Raw genomic sequence first — 22,238 nt, forward strand, 5'->3', positions numbered from 1 at the left:
CTACCTGTTTTGGAAAGCAAGATATGACTGTGCAAAATAAACTGAAATAAAATAAATGAATTGACTTTAAGGGTCATTAAGTGTCAGACTGGACCTATGGTCCGCTTTAAGTGAAACATAGTTCGTTTCCCCTGATAATCCGGAACAAAGTTTCAGTCTGAATACATCCAAGCGGACCCTGATGCAGGACCAGGAACCATCTTTGGAGGTGGTCTCGATGCGTTTCCAATTGGACTGAGCTTCGATTTGCTCTGAGATTCCTCAGTCTGAATACAATCTGTCCTCGGAGCGGAACGACTGGACCAAAACGGCCACAGTAGCCGACGTGAACAGAGTAGGAATGAAGCAATAGATGAGACGCGGACAAATATAAATTAACGATTGTTGTGTTATCAAACAGAAAAAGAGTCCAACTGTTTACTTGAAAAAACGTTTATTTTAACACCGTTAAAAGCGTGTTTAAAATGCTTTTTGTGTCTCCTACCTTGTAGTTTCCTGAACAGAATTCTCTAAAAAAAATGCCATAACACCACGATGATACACAGAAACTCATTTAAATGTGGTCAGATAAATGCAGGCCCATAAAACATCTTTTGGTGAGACCCACACTTGCAGTGCTACACAGTGTTTCCCCGATAATCAATATGTCATAAACACTTAGCGGCGTACCTTTATACCCTAAACACTTGCGTGTTTTGGCCTTGCAGCATGCCTCGGCTTTACCAAAGTAAAAAGTAAAAGGTGTTGTTGTCAAAACTGGTAATCAAAATATAAAGTTATAAGTCCACTGTCCTGATAGGGATTGTAAAGCACAGCACGTCTGTCTTTCTCTTGTTGTTTAAACTAGTCGTTGTAATTCCTGGCCAATGACTGAAGAGATCTTGAGTCACATGGTTTTGTTGGCAAACTTTGGTCCGTAACAGAATGGTCTGCTTGATGCAGACTACAGACCAACTGCAATGTTCGGAGCTTGATTCGGAAGAAATTAAGCGGACTCCATCCGGAACGAAGGATCATTTTCTGAACCACAGTCTGAACACACATTTCATAGCATTGTTACAACCCTTAGCAAAAGTGGAACATTTCTTATTGAGACACATTGGCTGAAGTTGAACGCTTTGTATCATGTAGAAGTTGGCAGAGACGGGCTACAGTTCTGACAGATCCTGAACACATTTATTAATCTGTTACTTCGCTCTTTTCTCAGCCAGTTTGAAATTATCCTGTTTTCAATTTACCTAATTTGTTTGGAATACATGTTTAAGAGTTTACCTCAAAACGGAAAAACTGCGTTGCCTTGGTTTCTTAGGAGAAAAACAATTATGACCCTTGTAGTTGTGCCTCATGAATGAGTCCAGCTGAAATAGATCTGTGCTGCCTTCTTTATATAGCTAACACTTCAGGTTTGTGGCATCAGGTGCATGAGTGTGCCATATAATGGCGCAGCAACCATATGCCCTAGGACTAAGAAGTCCCTTTTGTATTCCAAAAATTACCATATCTTTAGACATATCAAGGGATAAGCAGACACCCTTTGCCATGTACGTGGTCATTGTTTTGTTTGTGTTTAAGCCCACTAAACCCAGCTACAAAGCTAATTGGTGGGGAGGAGTTTTCTTGTGACCGCTCCAGATCCACGGAGAGGTTCTTTAAGAGTTCCCTTCTTCTGTGGGGTTGGAGAAAAGCTGTTTGTTCGAAGGGGGATCAGATCTGAATAGCTCCTTGCTTTCTATTCAGACCTTAGCAGGGGCGTGTGCGCCAGGCAAGAAAGAAATCCTGAAATGTGTGGTTTGATTAATGACTAATTCCATGGTGAAAGGCAGTTGTTGGTAGACTTTACCAGTTAATCCCTTAAAACGGAGAATTGAACCCAAGCAGTGGGCTGCCTGTATTGTTGTTTGATCCATGATGTGAATGAAATGTTTGCAGTGTCATCCACAACTATGAAAGCTCATTAGCACTGGAAGGAAGATGCATTTTTACAAACCTGCACACACAAAGAAATCGGTCAAATCAATTCTGTCCAATTTTTAAGAATTTTTTTTGAATGTTTCAATCCTATTTACAAAAGACTTGGCTCAAATAATGTCAGAGTCAAAGGTTCAGATGCAGGTGAGCAGAGCGTCACTTACTTTTTTAGGATTACATAACCGTACAAACTGAATCAGTTGTCACAACTCAAACCTGAGCCTGTTCTGGTTGCATCAAGTCATCACTGGCAGTTAACTCTGATCTCTATTTTTATTCATTTTATTCTTGAACATCATGTGGGAGGGTGTGCTTCCGTCTGAGGGAACTACAGACGAAAACTAGGTCAGTACTCTCTTCAGCACAGGCAGGAGCCTCCATTTGAATCACCTCCCCATCCACATTTCCTGGTGTGTGTACCATTGACCTGCAAACACAGCAGTGCTCTCACTGCCAGCTGCTTGGTCCACTTTCAGTCCTTATGCCATCCATTTCCATCTTTTCTGCAAATGGGAAATTTTGCATTTGAGCTTGTCCAGGCTTAGTGCGAAGAGCACTGTCTTTAGCGCTCATCTCTGCAAGTAGATGCACACAAAGACCCCCACTAGACTCTATTTTTCCCCTCAACGCTGAGCTCCCAAATCCAAACTGACAGCCATTCATGCCCAGAATACCTGGGTGAAAGCTGAGGGTGGAAACACTATCTAGGTGTTGCAGGCAAATCCGCTCTTGTTCGGCAGTTCTATGAAGCTCCTGCATAAGGCAATTCATCAGCACTTTTCCTCCCATTCTGAACTGCATTTTCTCTCCCTGTTTGTGTGGGATTGTACGGAGGCTAAGGTTTTGGCGCTCCTGCTACCCGAAGTTAGCTTGTGTTGCGATTTTATTTGTATACATGTCTCAGGGCCTCAGACTGTCTTTGGATGTGGATGTTGGCATCATTGCTCTTCCTGGCATGAATGTAGCTGCTAATGATAAATCATGCAGTGTGTTAATGCAGCAGCAAGGCTGCTATAAATAGTTACTGAAGCGGGATGGAGATTGATTTAGGAAGAAAGATATTCCAAAAATGTTCCGATTTTGGTCAGCTTTAATGATGAGTTTTTCCTGGTTTTATTTTTAATTTACAGCAGTTTAGAAAAACAAGTTCAGTAAAGCTAAAACGTAGCTTTTATGTGTTCTATTATTCATAAAAAATTACTCTCGAATTTTTTAACTTTTTCAATCTGGTGTTCAAGTGAGAGAAGGTTTGGACTCGGTGCTCACATATGTTTGTGTGCGGTCTGCCTTTGCTATATGCGTTTGCCTATGTGCTCACAGGCCTGCTGACTGTGGCACTTCAGCAGAATGTTTGCCCTTTCCTTAGTCCTTTGATGTGACCAGGTCCTGCTGTGATAATGAGCCCCGTGCCCCGCCGCAAGGTGAACATCCTGCAGTTTGCCCAGGGCCATAGCAGCAGCCCAGCCCCCACCATCACTACACGCACATACATGCACACGGCAAACAGAACCGTGAAGAAGCTGAGTCCCATTTAGAGCACGGATTGTTGTGGATTGGCAGCAATTCAAGTCTTAAGTCTCTACGGATGTCTATGTGGACTGTCCACATGACAGACATAGTAAACCGTGGATTCAGGTATTTACAATGATTGATAATTATGTGGATAAATGCAGAAATGTAACTACAATATATCACCTGAGTGTCAGTCAGTTGCTTGTACTCTTTCTTAAGCTACTTTAAGGGCTCTGAAATTTCTGTTTGTCATATAATATTATTAATTATTAAAACTAACAGTAACTTGTGACATCAGGGCTATGTAATCCAAACAAAGTTTGTTTTTGTTTTGTGCTTTCCTTGTTGGAGCGGGTGTGATAGCGGTGAACATGCAGAGCAAAATCGTAAAACAAAACTTGTATCTGTGGTGTTGGTTTATTGGTTCTATTTTTCAATCTTTTAAACACAGCACTTAAATAGAGGTAAAAAGCGGAGTGAAGGCTACGGATACATTGTGTGTTTGAGTTGTGGATCAGGATATCAGTAAAGCCCAACAATCATTGAGAATATTACATCTCATATGTTCATGAATGTCATCAAGGGTTCCACCCTGCTGTTTTCTGAGCCTTCAGATAAAGTTCAGAGTAGAGGAAAAAATGTAAACACACATAGAAAAGTAGCACCCCTGGCTAAACTGTTCATATTCATTTGTGGTAAATAATTGACTCATTTAAAGCTTTTTAAAATCATGTTAAATTATGAAGAATCAAGATGGCTACAACCCACAAAAAATTCTAACACTTAGAGTTAAGCCCCATCACCATGACTTCCTAATATTTTGGAGGTTGCACCAGCAGTCATTTTGTAAAACTAATACAATAGCGATTCCCTTATATCCACATTATATCCATAATATCTGTCTGTTATATGTGTTATAACAAGCTTTCGTACAACAGCTCACTTTAAAGCTTTGGGAACTTTTACATGGAGCTTTTTGTTGTTTCACAGGAAGTTCCTGTACTGTTGCTAATTCCTTTTCTTAACATGTGAGGGAAAATAGCAACTGTATTATTTGTAATGATCTGTTCCCTCCATTTGTTAGTACCGTGCTGCACAGAAATTAAGAGTTGAACGCTTATAAAAAAGAAAGTCTTTTAATCTGGGGCAGGCACATTTCACACATATTATCTGCCTTGCATGTGTAGAATGTCAGCAGCAGAGCTAACGTGATGGGATGCTGCAAGCGCATGTTTTTCATGCCAGCTGAAGGATGATGGGTAATCCATCTTGTTTTATTCACTCGAGTTTGGTGGTGGGATAGAAGACTGTGCTGTTTTTAGCTTTTATTTGTGTTTGTTTGCAGCCTGTATGTGTTGCAGTTCTTATTGGTCCCTGCACCATGAAGAAATTTCAAACATATTTGACCTCTAGGTTTTCCTGTTTATGTATGTAATTTATGTATGAGAGGCTTACAGAATCACAAGTAGTGCTATAGCATGTTTACTGTAAATTATCTGACTGGTAAATAAAGAATTGGGAGATTGTGGGACATTTTACAGATTATAGATTTTATTTGACATGAGAGTATTTGGAGCATAATGATTTTGAGGTCACAGGGTGGCTGGAGCCTATCCCATGCACTGTTGGGCAAAGGGAGGGTGCACCCTGGATAGTTTGCCAATCCATCGACGGACTCTAACTTACCAAAAATAACTTCATAAATTGATTGACTGAAGGGCACAACATATCATAGATGTAACCTTATGAAAGCACCAGTTGGAAAAGACTTTGTTTGGAGTTACAGTTTATTTAATGGGGTATTTAACCCTTGTGCTATCTTAGATGATCCCACCCCTACATTGACATGTTCTTCCTACCATGACAAAGGTGGATAAAGGTGGAAAGATTTCATGTAATCCATGGACACCAGTGAAGATCACAAATCATTGAAAAAAAAAGGTTCAGAGCACTGTCTAGTGGGTCTAGATGACTCAGCTTCCAACGTTAAAGTGCCTAGGATAGCACAAGGGTTACATGGTAGAAACATAGTCTCACCACTAAAACAACAGAACGCTAAGCCATACAAGATGGTGACAGTAGTATAGCTGTTGGGGCAAATTGCAGATCCTCTAGCATTCTAGTAGGTTGCACTGTTGGAACAGAGAAAATTTGTCAGGGTTACAATCCAAGTTACCGAGGTAACAGAGGCACGTGCAATGGGAACGATGAAACACCACACTCCAAACATGACCCATTTTTTATGACTCAAGCTTAAAGCCAACAACAACAACATTTTGAACTTTAATTATGTGGCATGTCTTTTTGTAAGGAAAAATCAAAATGCTACCATTAGTTATTGTGATTACATGGCTTTGCGTCAGATCTCAGTACCGGGTGTTTGGTGACCCCTATATTATCCTGATCTGGGTCACAGTGGTTGCTTGAGTCTATCAGCTGTACTCTGGGAAAAACATGGGTTACCAGTCATTAGTAGAAGCTTTTTCCCCTGGTTATAATAAGCACTCTGGCCACAGGAGTCTTTCCTGTGAGGTACGTATTCTAGCTTGTCATTCAAATCTGGCTGTATTCAGTGATTGATAAGTGGTTATTTATTTAGGCTTCCACAGGTTGGTCCTCATAGTCCTTGGTATACAGGGTGGTACAGTGCCCTTTCTTTGCTGTTCTTTGCACTGCTTTAAGCAGATGTTTGCTCTCTTTTGTTGAGTAAAGGTTGGACAACTAGCTCGTAAATACACCTGAGAGTGAACACCTGGTCTGGGGTTGATTGTTGGAATCCAGTACTGGACACACCTTTGCTTCATACTCAAGTTCGAAGGATCTGCAGTGGCTTTGTCCAGATAAGCTCCTTCTATGTGCACATTGTAAGTAAGAAGAAAATAATCAAAAGAATTTTTGGTTACATATATTAAGGGTGTGCTCTCACTAGTGATCAACCTGATGTAATTTAAAATGATTATCTGCAGGAAGAATAATTCCGTTTTACGGTTTCAGTTTCTTGCCTCATCTTTTTTTTTATATATATATATTTTTCGTCTATTATGGGTCTTTTTTTTCCTAGAGCCTTTTCTCTCTAGTGAGCAGAAAATCTTATGTGTGGGTGAGGTGAAGTTTTGGGGCGAGAAGGCCTTCTGATTGAATAGATTGAGCAGCATGGGAATCCATAGCCACCACTTGAGTGCCATCTCCCCAGCTGTTTGTGAAACACCTCACATGGTTTCTACACACTTGATTGTAGCTGCAGGCGCAAAGAGTCCTCATTGCATATAAATTACAGAAGTGGGAAGTGATTATAAAATTCCTGCTTTTTCCTTTTCCCCCCCCCCCCACTCCACTCTGCAGAAGTGGTATAATTGAGGGGAGTACAAAAGCTGGGCTGTAAGGCGTGAGAAGAGTGGTGCTAAAAAGGCAATATAGCAGGGATAGTCTCGGCGTGACACGCAAACCCATGGAAGCACACGCATTCATGCTTAGCCACCATGACAGGATGTGGTAATATGACAAAACAAAAGCTCACGGACACCTGGCGTGGTGTCTCACATTTGGGTTCAAGTTTTCCAGTTAGGCAGCAAGTCACTGGTTCTCCAGCTGAAACGGAGTGATGTTTTTTTTGGCTTTTTAGGACTTTGCCAGCTCCAGTTCCACACCATGAGTTTCACAAAACCACATGAAGGGTTCTTTTAAAAGACCAGGACTTAAAATTCCAAAAATTGAACATTTTTTTAGTTATTGCCACCTCTTTGCTTGTGTTTTGTTTGGAAACAAAAAGATCATAAACCCTTTTCTTTTTCCTATAAAATAAAGGACTTTTCCAGTATATCTACCATTCATAGCTACGGTTGCTGCTACTGAAGGTCTGTGGAGTTAGGGAGGAGTTGAAAAGGGGATGAAATAGCTTGAAGGTTGTGTGACCTCCACTCAGCTGAGAGTCTCCAACCACTTTGTCCAGGGAACTGGTTAAGTGTTTTGTGATTTGGGGAATTTTTCAACAGCTGGAAAGTGTTTTGGACTCTGTGCTAAAACTGCACCTCTACGATGATTGTTGACACTTAAAAAAAAAAAAACTATTATTTTTATCTATAACCCTGTGAAGCTGTTAAATTTCAATTGAGAATAGATTGCTCTTCTAAAAGAAAACTATGGAGCATGCACCCAAATAGAAAGCTGCAGGTTTTTCCACGGTGGATTTTTTTTCTTCTTTTCACAATGGTGGCAGATTATCAGGAAATTGAGAAAAATGGGATTTGACAGCTGTAACTGGTGGGGTTACTGGAGAAGTTTCTTCAATTTTCCCTCTTTCTCATTTTTATTTTTATATCATATGGAGCCCAAAAAGCGGTTATATTATTAACAGAAAGTAACAGTCATTTGGCAGTTATTATTAATATATTTTATTATTTTACCTCTACTACACTTTGAAGAAAATGTGAAAGAAGCAGTAATCTCCGTGGTTCTTATCTCTTTCCCACAGAATAACAAATGGGAGTGGAGAGGCGTAAAGTAACATGGGTGAGAAAGCTATTATTTGGCCTGTGGTGTGGGCATGCATTTAGCCCCCCATCAGCCCTGGATAGCCCCCTCTTTTGGGTTTGGTCACGTTATTAACCAGCTCTCCTTTCTGTAGGATGGGGATGGACACTCCCTCAATCACAGATTATCCCATCACCTTTGACCCTTGGTGACCAGGGGGTCAAAAACCCATTTCGGCTAAATCGCTTAGTCCCATCAGCTTCCTCTTTTATGTCAGTGACTCAGATTTAAGAGTTTGCTGAGGTTGATGATTCAGTTTGTGGCTCACAACAGAGCAGAAACCCGAAGCTGAATTAGCAGAAGAGATGGGACTCCAGCAGATGAGGGGTCGGAAACAAATGAAGCCACACGTTCAGTCGTTTTGCTGGTGTGAGCGCAAATGTAAGGAATTAAAAAAGAGGAAGGGGTGGGGCAAAGGGGGAGGTCTCACGGGTGCCAGTCTGTGCAAGGTTCGGGCAAACCCAGACATTCCAACCTCGCTGGCATTTGGGTGGGGTGGATGTGTGTATTGTGGGAGTGGGCCAGAATGTGCTCCAGTTCCCACTCAGTCCTGCAGGAATGTCACTGTCAGTCAAATGTTATGAGGACAAACACAGCAACCGTATGGAAAAAAGTTTAGCTTTCATAATGTGCATTCCTTGTTAATTTTAGAAACAGCTGTATTTTTGACATGAGTCAGACCTGGGAAGAAATTATAGCCATGTCTTCAAAGTCCCACTCTGATCATCTTTTGATCTCCTGTAAAAGCATTCCCAGTTGTCTTTTAATTATGATTATACTATTTTTAGCCAAAATTAAAAAAAAGGTGTTGTTTCCTATGACAGAATTTCTGCAGCGCAGCAATTGTTCACTAGAAATTTGCCTCCGAGTTGTGGGCGGGACCGTTATTGTGGAGCAACTGCAACAACCTAACAACCTAACATTACCGGTGCAACAAAAATGCAGAGCAATATTGCAGCTAATCAGTGGAGGAGAATGAAGACGTTCACGGATCTAGTCGTCTGCAAGTGGATGCATGGGAATGGAGCAGAGCAGGGACCATGTGGCCTGACGATTGGAGTTTGTACGCAACAATTACAAGCTTTTATAAAGAGTATCTTTTTTCATCTGCTCCTGATTCACTACGATTTGAATAGAGGAAATGTTCAGAAATGCAATTTTAAGCTTATTTTTCTTTAAACATCAGAAAAATGAGACAATAACATGCTAAAAACACCAAAAATACAACCTTCATCTTAGTGGGTCTTTAAGGTGATATTTGGACTCCAGCTTGCCTCAGGGTTCAAATTTTTAAAGCAGATTTAGTCGTACTAAACACTCCCATGTGTTTCGTCCAGATTAAGCGTGCGAGAGCTGTTGGCTGAGGTTCTGCTGTGCCTGTTTGGGTCGGTTTTAATTGTCAGGAGGTACTGCAAGTTCCCTCTGAGTCATCGCAGGATGAGGAGCCACTGTTGACGTGATTACCCCTACATTAGGCACCACTGCAGACATCTGTCTTACTCACGCATTCTCTCCATAGTGGGGGTGCAACAGATCCCGGATTATCAGTGATACACTAGCCATGGTTCACCCCCACCCTCCTCCTCGTACGCACCTCGCTCATCATTTTTCCCGTGTTTTTTTTTCCCATTTAACTGATCCGAAAAATTATCCGAATCCTGACGCTAAAACCGTGACACGATCCGAACCGTGAGTCGTGTTATCCATTGCACCCCTACTCTATAGTCAACCCCCCGTCCCTTCCTCCTCCTCCTCCTCCATCCCTCATCTCTTCTTCCCCCAGCTCTTGCTCTGTAATGAACTCCCCTTATTCACCGGCTAATGACTGCCTTTGATCTCCCGCCTCAGACCTCTGCTCTAACACTACCTTGCAAGTCTCTCATCCCCCCCCCCCCCCCCCCCCCCTCCACTCTTTGCTCCACTGCTCGCTTGCTTCCCTTCTGTGTGCATCTTTCTTTCTGTTTCTATCAGAACTTGCACACGCTCCCTCTTTGGCTTGTTTTCCCTCTTGTCTTCAGGGAGTGGAATTTTGTAGTCCTGCTGACCTAGGCTAAACAAAGTTCTGAACTGCTGGGCGCACAGAGAAAAAAACAACAACATTTTTTAAAGTGTCTTCTTGAGCAAAGTCTTAAAGCCAGATGGAAATAGTTCACCTGTTCTCTACCATGCATTATATTGGAGTTACACACCGTTCCTAAATCCAGTTGCACTTGTCTCCGCAGTCCAACAAAGTCCCCGTGGTGCAGCCGTCCCATGCAGTCCACCCACTGACCCCGCTGATCACGTACAGCGACGAGCACTTCGCCCCAGGCTCTCATTCGGGCCTCCACCCACAAGATGCCAACAACAAACAAGGTAGGAGAAGCAGGCGTGTTGCACAGTGAGCGGCATGTCCATGGCGTTCGTTTGAAAGCCGCTCATGTTGTGGCAGAGCTATTTACAGATCAATGCAACTTTTTCTGAGCATCGTCTCACTATATTTAGGTGTAAGTGCTGTCATGTGGCCCCCAAAGGGCTTTTACCCAAAAGAAAAACCTGTTTATCTCACTGCCCTGAAGTTTTCTGTGTCTGAAATAAAGCACGAGATGCAGGATTTTGTCAAACTAGATCTACATGTGACTGAGCTGATACCTGGTGTGTGTGTTTTTTTATTTAACTACAACTGTCAACTCTGTCAAGAATCAGAGATGCTCCTGCTAAAAATATGTCAAAACAAAGTCATCCTCCTAACATCTCTGAGTGAGAATTCATTTGAAGCAGCCTGTGGGATGGCACGCTGAGCTCTGATGCCCTCTCCCTCTGCACTCTTTGCCTCTTGGGAACAACTTCAAGCTGTAGCTCTGACAGCTGCGGAGAAGCTCCTCTGCTGTTTGGACGGGCTCTTCAGCCCCGCGCAGCTGGAAACTTTGGCAGCTCCTTCGCTTGATGCCACAGAGACGCGGGCCAAACATAGTTTTGTCCTGCACCGTTTTCGCTTTTCTTTGCTTTCTTCTTCTGTGGCTGCCAGTTGAAAAGGAGGGGGATGATGTAGGCGATGAAGACGAGGAGTTCTGAGGGACCAACTATAAATAAGGATGTAAGCACAAGGGATGCAGCCCTGTGAGATTTAAGCTCCACATATGTCATACATCTGACACACGTGCTGGGATATTTTTACCTTCCAACTACATAGTAAAAAAGAACAAACAGGTAACAAAGCAAGAGGTGCACTCGCTGGGTTTGAGGAGTTCTTGTCACGTAGAATTCAGCGGCAGTTTCTTTTCATTTTCCTATTCGCCCTGTTTCTGACAGCGAAGAGTGGAAAGAAGCACCTGGGGGGCCTTTTCCTTAGCATTTGATCTTGGCATTCAGAGCCTAACAGAAATCCATGTCCAAGCAATCCAGTTGCAAAATTAGCTGCAAATGATTTCCCTAGGCATATTCATGTATGGGTAGAGCTGGGCCGAACACGCTGAAAACCAAATCTCCCCTCATTCTCCTCGTTTGCTGTCCCTCTAGTTCTTTCTCTCATATCGACCAATTGCTGCTCTGCTTCCTTTAGCGGGCTCTGACTTTGATCCGCTCGTTAATTATGAAAAACAATCATGGATTTTCTCATTATGGGCTCTAAAATGCAGAGGGCCTCTATGTGGGCTGGAAGGTCGCACCGAGGGAGGGGGTGGAGGAGAATTGTTGCTAATTTCTGCGTGTATAAAGGCAAATCTAACATTCAGAGTTTAAATATGAGCGCCAGCTGTATCCAGCTAGTGTGTGTCTTGTTTTGGCTTCGTTGGACGCCAACGGGAATGTGTAAAATGAGGAGCGAGCGGGTGTAATTAGGCATCATAGAGGTGTGAGTGACAAGGTTAACACGCTGGGGCTCTCTCTTCCTCCCCTGCTGCTTCACCTCTCGCCTCCTTCCTTTCTCCCTTTGGGAGGGCCCTAAAGGAGTGTTAGGCGGTGGATTAGTGAGGAGGAAGCAGGACTATCCGCGCCATGAATCCAGCGTCGCAACATTGGCTTTGGGGATATAAGCCTCCCTCTCAAGCTGCCTCTCCAAGGAGGGATGCCCCTTCAGATCCCAGCCTGGGGAGAGAAGGAGGAGGACCAGAGATGAGAGAAGCAGGGGAGGAAAGGCGGGCTCCAGCGGGGTTTGGAAGATGGTGCTAATCTGGACGCATGTGCCCTTTCCTTTTTTTGGTGTGTTTTTGGGTTGCGAGGAGCTGCATTCCACTTGTCTGTGCATGAACAGCATTTCCTGATGTCTGCTTGACCTGCCGGGAAAGACCAGGAAACAAATTGATTTAGGAGAAGAAGGGATTTTCAAGTCAGACAGATTTTTGTCATCCTGCAGCTCCGTTTTCACTGCCTTCTGTTTGGAAAATAGACCTCCTGACCTTGAAGCCCAGAAGGAGGTGGAGAAAGGAGAGGTTAGTCCAAACAGTCAGTCTGAGCCGATCCCGTGCCTACAGGGAGCACGGCTGCCTCCACCGTTAAGAAGAAGCTGCAATTATGCAGCTTAAAGATGCTGAAACACACTAACAGGAACATAGCTCAAAGAACAAATGATTCTCCTTTTCTCCTTGTTAAATATTGAGGTCAGAGTTGGTCTTTTTGAACAATCACAAATCTTACAACTGTAGAGGACTATGCTTCTTCAAACCAAGGAAACACTCCCATCCAAGTTTTTTAGGATGAGTTTGTCCTGTTGATGTCATTTTGGCTTTATTTCTTCTGTTCGTGAAACTATTTCCTTGTCCTTTTTTCCTCTTTGTCATTGGCTGCTAGCTTGTGTTTGCACTTGTGTCATTAACCAGTTGTGAACCACCAGCGACAAACAGCTAGAGATGTAAAGGATGCAGAAACGTATGAAAAAAAAATGGATTCAGTACTGAGAGTAACGGCAGTATCCGTTAAAAATACAGTTACAAACAAGATTATGGTACTTTATCAGTTTCTCTTCCTGTTGTGTCCTCTGCTTTCTTTGCTTTTTTATGTACATTTGATCCAAGCAAATATCAAAATGATCTAAAAGACCCAAAAATGCCAAGTTTATACGTTTAAAGCTGTTTCATGTATAATTTTAAATGACAGATGAATAATACATATTTAGATTGTAACCATAGGTATGAGAGTTGCACTGTTATGTATTGCCACAAAGGTAATTGAATCTTTTATGTATTGAGATGCATATCCATCGTGTGAGAGGGAAAGCTACACAACCATAATGAAAACCCATTCTATTTATGACTAACACCTACTCTGCTATGATATGGATCAAGAAGGTTGTCGGAGCATATCCCAGCTGTCTTTGAGCAAAGGGAGTCTTGTGACTAAAATGCAAACCCCACCTAAAATTTAAAAAACTGAGATTATCTTTGTCAGCATCAGCCATATATTGTGTAAAAAAAAAAAAAGACTAATAAGACATTTTCTTTGTATTGTATACTCTCAAAGTATCTTAGCCACATATTTTATGGTTGTTTTCCAGGAATGCCCAGGCATCATCCAGGACCAGACATGCCCAACTTCTACTCCCTATCCCCTGGAGGAGTGGGGCAAATCACACCACCACTGGGATGGTGAGTCACAAATGGACAGCGGCAAAGCAACTGTTGTTGTTTATTGCAGAGGATCAGGGATTACCATCTTTGGTCTTCAACACGTGGACCCAGACACCACAGACAGTAGATTATTTGTGTGTCTGTAGAAGAAAGTCTGACTTTCTGCAGACGCTCCTCTTTGTTATTTCTGTTGGGCTGCAGTGTTCTCAGCCTAAGGTCACCTTTCTGTGTCCAGCACCTTCAAATCCATGAACACATACGTGCTGCTGCATTACCATATGTCTGCTTGAGCCCCATCAACTCTCTCCTCATCCTTGTATTTACGTTATGTTTTCTTTTGTTCCATTTCCTTCTTTTCTCGTCAAGTTTGGTCACTAGAAGTGAGACATTTGGCCTCAAACTCAGAAATTCCCGCAGCTTGATCTCAACCACATCACCCGAATTGAAAGCAATGTTGTGTGGGTGGTTTGCACGCTAAACACAAGAGAAGGCCCTAAATGTGATCCAACTGGATGCCATAGAAAGTCTCTGTTCTCTACTTCTCTCCAGTCTCTTAAAAATCCCTTACATTCTCGAATCTTCTGAGACCAACAGCTCCTCCTCTTCAGTCCACACAGAAGCAGACATCTCTGCTACTATGAACAGAGAGAGCAGCTTTCTTCTTCTCATACCCTTCCACGCAACAACAAATGTCTCTTCTCTCTAAGTCTGAACGAGGCATTCCTCTGCATGTCTTAATGGTGTCCAAGTGAAGCAACACACAACGTCAAGAGGCTTGTAAGAGTTCAAAGCAAACACATTTTTACCTTTGAATTCTCATTGCAGGTTCTCACACCACATGGTCCCCGGCCCCCCTGGTCCTCACGCAACTGGGATTCCCCACCCAGCCATCGTCAACCCACAGATCAAACACGAGCCTCCGCATGAAACTGACATCATGCACATGTGAGTCCTTCAAGCACAAAAGTTCTCCCTCGGTCACACTCTGCACAGACCCGCAGTCGGGCCCTTCTTCTTGTTTTCCCGATTGGAGCAGATAATCAGTGAGGGCATGTGCTCCTCTGATAACATCCCCATGCCTCGTTTGGCCTCGGGCCTCACAACACCGACAGCACACACAGGTCTGACTCGAGTGAAGCAGCATCCACAGTGAATGCGCTGGAAACTGTTGGCAGGACTCTGAAGTGCTTGTGGCTGACATTTCCATTATTCATGCCCATCCTCAGCCGGGACCGCACTCGTATCAAAAAGGTTGTCAGAAAGTGAGTCCACAGTAATCAGTCGTTCGCTTTGAAAGTTTGAGCATTTGGTTTTAAGCCAGGGTTCTGTGGCTGCTACTATTGGATGAAGAATTCCTCCACATGACGGGGCGCAACTGCACATGATTAAAGAGGAAATGGCCTTAAAGCCCCCATGCGCTGCCTCACGATTGGCTAAAAGGGAACCCTCCGATGATTTTAACGCCAGGCACCACAGCTTTCTTCCTCTTCGTTTTATCCACCTGTTTTTTTTCTCTAAAACTCTTCAGTCTCCGGTTTTTTTTTTGCATCTGCGTTTTCTTTTCAACAGGAAGCCCCAGCACGAACAGAGAAAGGAGCAGGAGCCCAAAAAGCCGCACATCAAGAAGCCGCTAAACGCCTTCATGCTCTACATGAAAGAAATGCGTGCAAATGTGGTCGCCGAGTGCACGCTGAAGGAAAGCGCCGCCATCAATCAGATCCTGGGACGGAGGGTAGGTCAGATCGCTGATGCAAACTTCGTCTCACTTGTTTTCTCAACTTCAGCTTATCTTCACAGATTCATTTAAGAGTTCAGGCCAAACGGACCTTTACCGAGCCCAATTAGTGGGAAAAGTACAAAGATTTGCCTGTCAATTAGCCTAAAACCATTTGTGATGATTGTCATAATGATTGTCCGTGCCAATTACGCCGCTCTTGGCGACACAAATGCAGTGTGTGTGAGTGACATTTAATCAAAATGGTCTCAGTAAAATATGCCGGGATAATGGCATGGCTGAAATGTGTCCCTTTTGAGGAATGGGAGCAGAGTGGAACCACAGAGCCATGTTGAAAGCCTTAACGAACAGGCCTAGGCAGCCAGCCACAGCAAAGCCTAGTTTGTGGCCTGCAGAAAGTAATTGCTTGCTGACACAGTTAGAGTAAAAAGCTCCGCTCAATTAGAACCAGTGTTTTTGATATGCATTTTCATCTCCACATCCCAATTTCTTCTCCGTCTTTTATCCATTTTTTTTGCTTCTACAGTAAATGTTTAATCGGGTTTTCTGTTTATCACTTGTAAAAAATTCTCAAAAGACAAATATGCAGGTAATGTACAGTACTGGTGCAATGGCTCATTGACTGTTTTTCCCATTTTCCCAGTGGCATGCTTTATCTCGGGAAGAGCAAGCTAAGTATTATGAGCTAGCTCGCAAGGAACGGCAGCTCCACATGCAGCTCTACCCAGGCTGGTCTGCTCGAGACAATTATGTAAGTATCAACAGAACAGACTGGCAGAGGTGCGCTTGTGTGTATCTGTGTTGTTGTGTTTGTGCTGCAAGACTTCCTCCTCAAATGACGTCCCCCAAAAAAAGAATGATAATAATATTAAAATTTCACTATGCAGTCCTAATTCTCTCTGGCCTCCTCCATACTAATAGGGCCCATTATTTTGCCCTGATGTGTAATTCATAACATTGTTTTAGCACCCTCCGCTCTAAAATGGATTGCAGCGCCATTATGGTTACGGTGAGTGAAAATTGCTCGGTAATGGCCATGCCAGCCTTTGATGTCCCACGTCAGTGTGGAGCTCTGAATGCAGAGGCAGCTGTTTGACTGAACCGTGGGGGCTGGATTGTTCACTCGCCATTAAGCAGCAGCAGCAGCAGCAGCAGCAGCAGCAGCAGCAACCTTTGGTCCCCCAGCCATCCATCTGGCCAAATTCAGGCTGTTATTGTTGGGGTGTAACGATTCTTTTGAACAGATACTTGATTCACATCACAATTTGTGGTTGACGATCCGATTCACTGACCTAAAATCAATCCAGGACATTTTCAGCCACAAACTCCACCAGTGTGACTCAGACATAAATACCTGGTGCTGAACAGTGCAGCTGAAGTTTTCCAGATTCATTTTCTTTCTTGCAAGATAATCAGGTGTTAATTAAATATGTGTACAAACAAGTAAATTAGAAATAATGTGAAATCCATTCACATTTTAGCTTCATAAAGATCAATCTACTGTCGTTTTTCCTCATCAAAATAATCCAAAGGAAACATCACTAGAACATTCTGCCACCCTGCATGGTCACAGGTCTTTGCTAAATTCAAAGTGTTTCCACACATTGGACTGGAATGATTGACTGATCATTTTTTGCTGCCATCCCATGTGTGTTATCTGCTGTGATGGTTGTTTTTACATTATAGTAAAATAAACCTAATGTGTCTCAATCCAAATGGTATTTTCCCATTTTTGATAGAATCGATTTATTTAATTTGAAAACCATTTTATAATGGTATAGGTGAATTTGATTGACCATTTTGAAATGCCTCAAACAGATCAGTCTGGCGGGATCATAGGAATATGAATCGTAGGTGGATTACTCGTTACACCCTTGTGTTGTTCTATTTGTTTTGTGACCAATATTTCAACACGTATGTGTGTGTGTAGGTGACAATGTGAGTGGAAGTCGTCCAAACTTGTGTGTGTTAGCGTGCTGTGCGAATATTTCTGAAAGAGAGAGCACCAGCTTTTCTTAAAAGTGTGGCTCCGGCACTCACATTCACTCCACCACCAAAGTGCTATGTGGTGTTTATCTGCCTCCCCTCGGACACCGGCAGCATCCCTCCTCTTTCCGTCTCTGGCGCTCCACTGCCAAAACGGGCGACACAGAAGCAACAGATTTGCAGCCTAGTCACCAAGTCAGTCCTGATCTTTAATGACACATAGAGGGAAACGGCGCACGAGTTTCAGTGTTTCACATGAGAGAGATAAAGAAGTAACACCTAATTATTTCTCCTTGCGAGCACTCTGCTCCGGCGCTCCCTCATCTATCTCATCAGCTGTAGGCAGATCGTTCCTGGAAAACAGGCGACGCGTTGGGACGCAGAGTGTGCGGCTCTCATCCTGCCTCTCACCCACACTCTCTCGGTCGCCTCTTTCCCATCTGCCGCAGCAGAGGAAGGCAGATTAGCTCATGAATAAGTGGATTAGCAGACTTTGCAGCAGGAAACCAAAGTGCTGCTCATATTTGACTAGAACGACTCTACACTGCTATCTATACCTATAGTCTCCCCCCCTGGGGATTTAGCGTAAGCTATAAATCCCCGGGCACCCCCACCGCCTCACTGGAGGAAGAGTGGCGCTCCTCATAACCCATGAGCCAGTCTGGCCTAATTATTGTGAGCACTGATAATTGCACTTGATGGTTTCAGGGATTTCGTAGATTGTTTTGAAGCGGACACAACCGCAAAAAGAAGCTAACGGCCCCACTTAGCATCAGACCAGATGCCTACGCGTGTTGGATTTTGGCCGTGGAGTCTGGAGACTGAGGGATGCTAGTTGAATGCCCAGCAGGGGATGAGTGAACATGGCAGTCAGCAGCATGATATCAGAGTGGTCTAGTGAGCGTGAGTGCTGGAGCCACACTTTATGCGTTCCCCTGTATATGTTTTAGGGGAAGAAGAAGAAGCGGAAGAGGGAGAAGATGCAGGAATCGGCCACAGGTAAGTGCCTCCACCGTCTGCAGCTCCTCGCATCTTCAAGTTGAGAGTTCCAGCATCTTTCCAAGGAGTCCACACATACTGCCAGTGGCAGCACAACTCCTGCATGCCTTTTAGTGAAACACGACAGATGACTCCTCTTCAGCGAGCGATATTCCAGTCTGGCCTTGTGTACTTCACATTCCTTCATCTGTTTGTCCTCTGTCCATTTAAAATCTCTGCTTTCACATCTTACACCTACTTTGGGATTAGTCTGTCCATTCTTACAACTACTTACAAATCCTGGGCTTTGCATTATTTGTTTGCCTGCTGCATAACCGTATGTCTTTTTGCTGATTTTGTTTAGCTGCACTTTCGAGCCTACGTTTACTGTAATCCACTGAGAATTACATCGCAAGTCAAAATGTTGGTAGTTGTTTTTTTTTTTTTTGGTCATTTTTGGCTCATTGGCAGAAATGATCCATGCTGTGTAGGTATATCTCAGATGTTTAAAAAAAGATGCAATTTTCTGCAGGTACAGGCCAGAGAATGAAAACGGCGTACATCTGAGAATATGGTAAGACAACCCCTCTATGCCCTCCCTGTCTACTCCACTTTTTGATGTCAAGTTTTTCTTTTGAAACTGCTAAACACTTGAGAGCCTGTGCTCACAGACTAATCCTAAACGGGTCCACCCTAACCTCACCATAGTCATTGTGTCAGCAGTGTTTAGGCCTGAAGAGGGATTGCTCTTTGTGTGTGGAGTTTGCTCAGAGGCCTAAGCAAACTGCGTGTTGGATCTGTGTGTGCGCTGCATGTGGAAGTATTCTGAACTTTTCTGTGTGTGTGTGTATGTGTAAGCACTGCGTGGATGAAAGGGTAACATGTCGCGTCAGACGATTGAAGCTTATTTGCCTCCTACCATGCGTTGGAAAAACTTCCACACAAAAGGTGTTTTTGGAAAACAAATGCTCCATGAATCAGGCAGCTCACCCACTCCCTGGGTTCTGCACACGGACTAAATATTACATCTGAAAACACTTGAACTGGCCCAGAGCTTTTTTTTTTTTCTTAAGTGGTGGTGGAGGCTAGGATTTCAGCCCAGCTCCATATGGACTACATGTGTTGTCTTCCTTTGCTTTTTTTTTTTTTTTTTTTGGTTAAGCAGAGCAGGATTCAGCAGCGTTTGGCAGGAAGTTAATGAGATGCTATACCTTAATAAGATTTCATGGTATCTGAGGTCTCAGAGCGTCTATAATGCTCCAGTAACAAAGGCACAGCTCTGTTTTTTGAACTCATGAAAGATGGATCCAGAAGTATTGATTTTTATTGAATGTTGCTGAACTGTCACCTGCTTTCCTCTGTCTGTGGTGCAGAGCCAACTCTTCTTTTGCTCTCTCTGCATCCTCTTGCCCCCCCCACCACCACTCTCTCCCTCCCTGGGAGTCTGGTAGCATCCTGTTATTCCGCTCTCTTTTGGCAGCAGAAAAAGCCAGGCAGATGTGACAAATCTGCTCTTGCGTCAAAATTGAACCCAACCAGACAAAGGTTTTCCACTTGATCGATTCTTGACCCCGTGGCTCTCTTTTCTTTTTCTTTTTTTTTTCTTGCCCCCTCTCTCAAACTCTGTTTTCAAAGCACAGTGAGTGCAAGTGCTAAAAAAGAACTTTATCTTGGATCCAATAATTAGCAGTGCCTAGCCGCAGCGGGATGGACACCCTTGCTGATTCTTAGTGACAGCCTTAAACTAATATGCATAATACCGAGGATACTGCCACAACTCCCCGAGCCCACAATTTATGCATATCCCAAAGAGCCGGATTGAGGTTAGCTTGCTGCAGACGCCAAAAAAACATCTTTAAATGAACTCGTGTGTGTACTTCTTCTAATTTGTCCTAGCCTCCACCCCATCAGCCTTTCTCATCTGTTTAAAAAAAATAACGGAAATTAATATTTAGAGATATTTTGGTGATGTGGGATTTTTTTTTGCATTATTTCCTTGAAGCAGCTGTAAATGACAGTTCAAGCATTTGGTAAATTAGATGTTTATTTTTAGATCTCATGGTAAAGAAAGAAGTCGGTCTTTGTGTTGGGATTTTGGGCGAGTTTTTTCTGCCTGTGATGCAATAGGTGCTGAGTTCCAGGGCAGCACTCAGCGGCTCCTTTCTGCTCCTCTGTTATCTTTGGCGTGTCAAAGCTGGTTCCCACTGCTCTGCGGACTCTGACATTGTAAAATGAAAGTTTGACGGTCCTCGCCTCGGCCTCCTTTCCCCCTCCGCTCCCTGAAAACGTTCCCTTCTGCCCTTCCGTCATTAACCCCCTTTACATTTTCTTTATTTTGTCTCCTCCGTCTTCTCAGTTCCTCTCGTGCTGTCAGCCTTTTGTCTGGCTGAGCCTGCTGATTCACAGCCTTGGAGATAGTTATCTGACTGGGACACATGCGCGCCCTCCAGGCTCCCTCTCAGCTCAGCCACTGCACATTTTTTTCACTGGGGGGAGACACTTTTAACAAAGGTGGCTTTTTAATCAGCCGCGCAGGAGCCGCAGCATTGCAAACACTCCCCACGAAGCAGCATATGAGTCACATTTCTCCACTTTTCATACCAATCCTGTTTTGTTTCCAGTCAAACCCTCCCCTCGCTTGTGAGAGCTGTCTCTTTTTTTTTTTTATTATTCAGGAGATCCAGGATGTCTTTTTGGATTGATACTCGATGATTATGATGAAAGTCAAGGGTCATCTTTAACTGCATGCTCTGGTCCGCAAACATAAAAGAAAGTCTTGTTCAAGCATTGGTGGCCACCAAAGCCCCCTCCTCCCCAGCTCTCCTCGTCTCCGCCGTGCCCCAGCTCTGCTCCCTCTGATGTGTGCAGCCAGAAGTCAGCTGTCAAAACTCTTTGATGAGCGATGAGGGTGGAGGAAGATGGAGGGAAGCGGGTGTGTTAGCAGACAGAGGCAGGGAAAGAAAAGGACCAGAAGAAAATCCCCCCCTCATTCTCAGGAATTCAGATTTTACACAGTCTCACTCATCTGCCACTCATCCCTGTGTCTCCATTCCTTCTTTCTAACCATGCACACACACACACACACACACAAACAGCCCCCTCCCTCCTCTCTGGATCTTTCAGACCCTCATCACTTGCAACCCCTTTCTCCCCTTTTCACGTGCACACAAACATCAGAGCCCGCCAGCCGCACGTTCCGGCTGCAATTAGCCAAGATTCAGCGTCTGCCTCCATTTCCCGAGTCGTTTCAATTTGGCGCTGAGCCTGGAGGCCACAGCGGCACAGCCCAGTGCCTCCACACCCTGCCTTATTAGTGACCTCAGATAATTGGAGAAGAAATCCGGATCGCTAAAAACTAACTGTGGGCCTCGCTCTGAGCAGCGCAGAGGGGAAATGAGAGGATGTTTATAAAACTACTTCACCAAGAAAGAAAGGAGAAAAAAAATCCTGAATTTTTTTTTGGGGGGGGGGGCTTTTACGGGTAAGAGGTTGAAATTTGGGCTTAAACTTGAGTAATACCTCAGTTAATGTTACACGGAGTGGGAAATGTTCTCTCCCTCCTCTGACCTCTAGAGTACTGGCTCAGTCTCTGCCCCGACAACCTTATTTGACACTACAAGGGAAAGAGAAGGGGGGTGGGGGGCATAGCTCTCTTCCAAATCTGTTTGCGCTGGAGGAAATGCGGAGCGGGTGCTCCAGTTGTTTAGACTGGGGTGCAGAATTTGTTTTGATTGAGTCACAGCCCCATTGTGTTGTGGTTTGGACCAGCTGCAGTAACAGTATGAGGGTCCAGTGTCATGGCTATTTGTGATGTCTTCACCACTTCCTGTCTTTCACTCAGTCTCTTACCCACCCACCCCCGCCCCAAACCCCTCCTCACTGCAGTCTTTCCAGAGGAGGAAATTCACGACCTTCTAAAACGCTGCCCTCTCCAGATCTGAATCTGCAGGTAGTGCAGTTGCAGGAAGGAAGATGACTCTAGAGGT

The 22,238-nt window shown here is 43.9% G+C and overlaps 1 protein-coding gene across 8 annotated transcripts in view; it reads left to right on the forward strand.

The window, feature by feature from the left end:
- The window catches only part of LOC144981223 (lymphoid enhancer-binding factor 1-like), a 39,966-nt gene that overhangs the window by 11,245 nt on the left and 6,483 nt on the right, over window positions 1–22,238 (forward strand). For 2 of the 8 annotated variants that reach the window (XM_078952249.1, XM_078952260.1), the window contains exons 4-10: window positions 10,233–10,365; window positions 13,481–13,571; window positions 14,379–14,498; window positions 15,123–15,285; window positions 15,932–16,039; window positions 18,225–18,273; window positions 18,785–18,826. In XM_078952249.1, coding sequence (XP_078808375.1) covers window positions 10,233–10,365; window positions 13,481–13,571; window positions 14,379–14,498; window positions 15,123–15,285; window positions 15,932–16,039; window positions 18,225–18,273; window positions 18,785–18,819 — 699 coding nt within the window. In that variant the 3' untranslated portion in view covers window positions 18,820–18,826. The remainder of the gene's footprint in view (window positions 1–10,232; window positions 10,366–13,480; window positions 13,572–14,378; window positions 14,499–15,122; window positions 15,286–15,931; window positions 16,040–18,224; window positions 18,274–18,784; window positions 18,827–22,238) is intronic. The other 6 variants (XM_078952259.1, XM_078952262.1, XM_078952217.1 and 3 more) reach the window with 3 other exon arrangements.

This window comes from Oryzias latipes, chromosome 1 (genome assembly GCF_053564925.1).
Source record: "Oryzias latipes strain Hd-rR chromosome 1, Olatipes_Hd-rR_3.1".
Taxonomy (NCBI): domain Eukaryota; kingdom Metazoa; phylum Chordata; class Actinopteri; order Beloniformes; family Adrianichthyidae; genus Oryzias; species Oryzias latipes.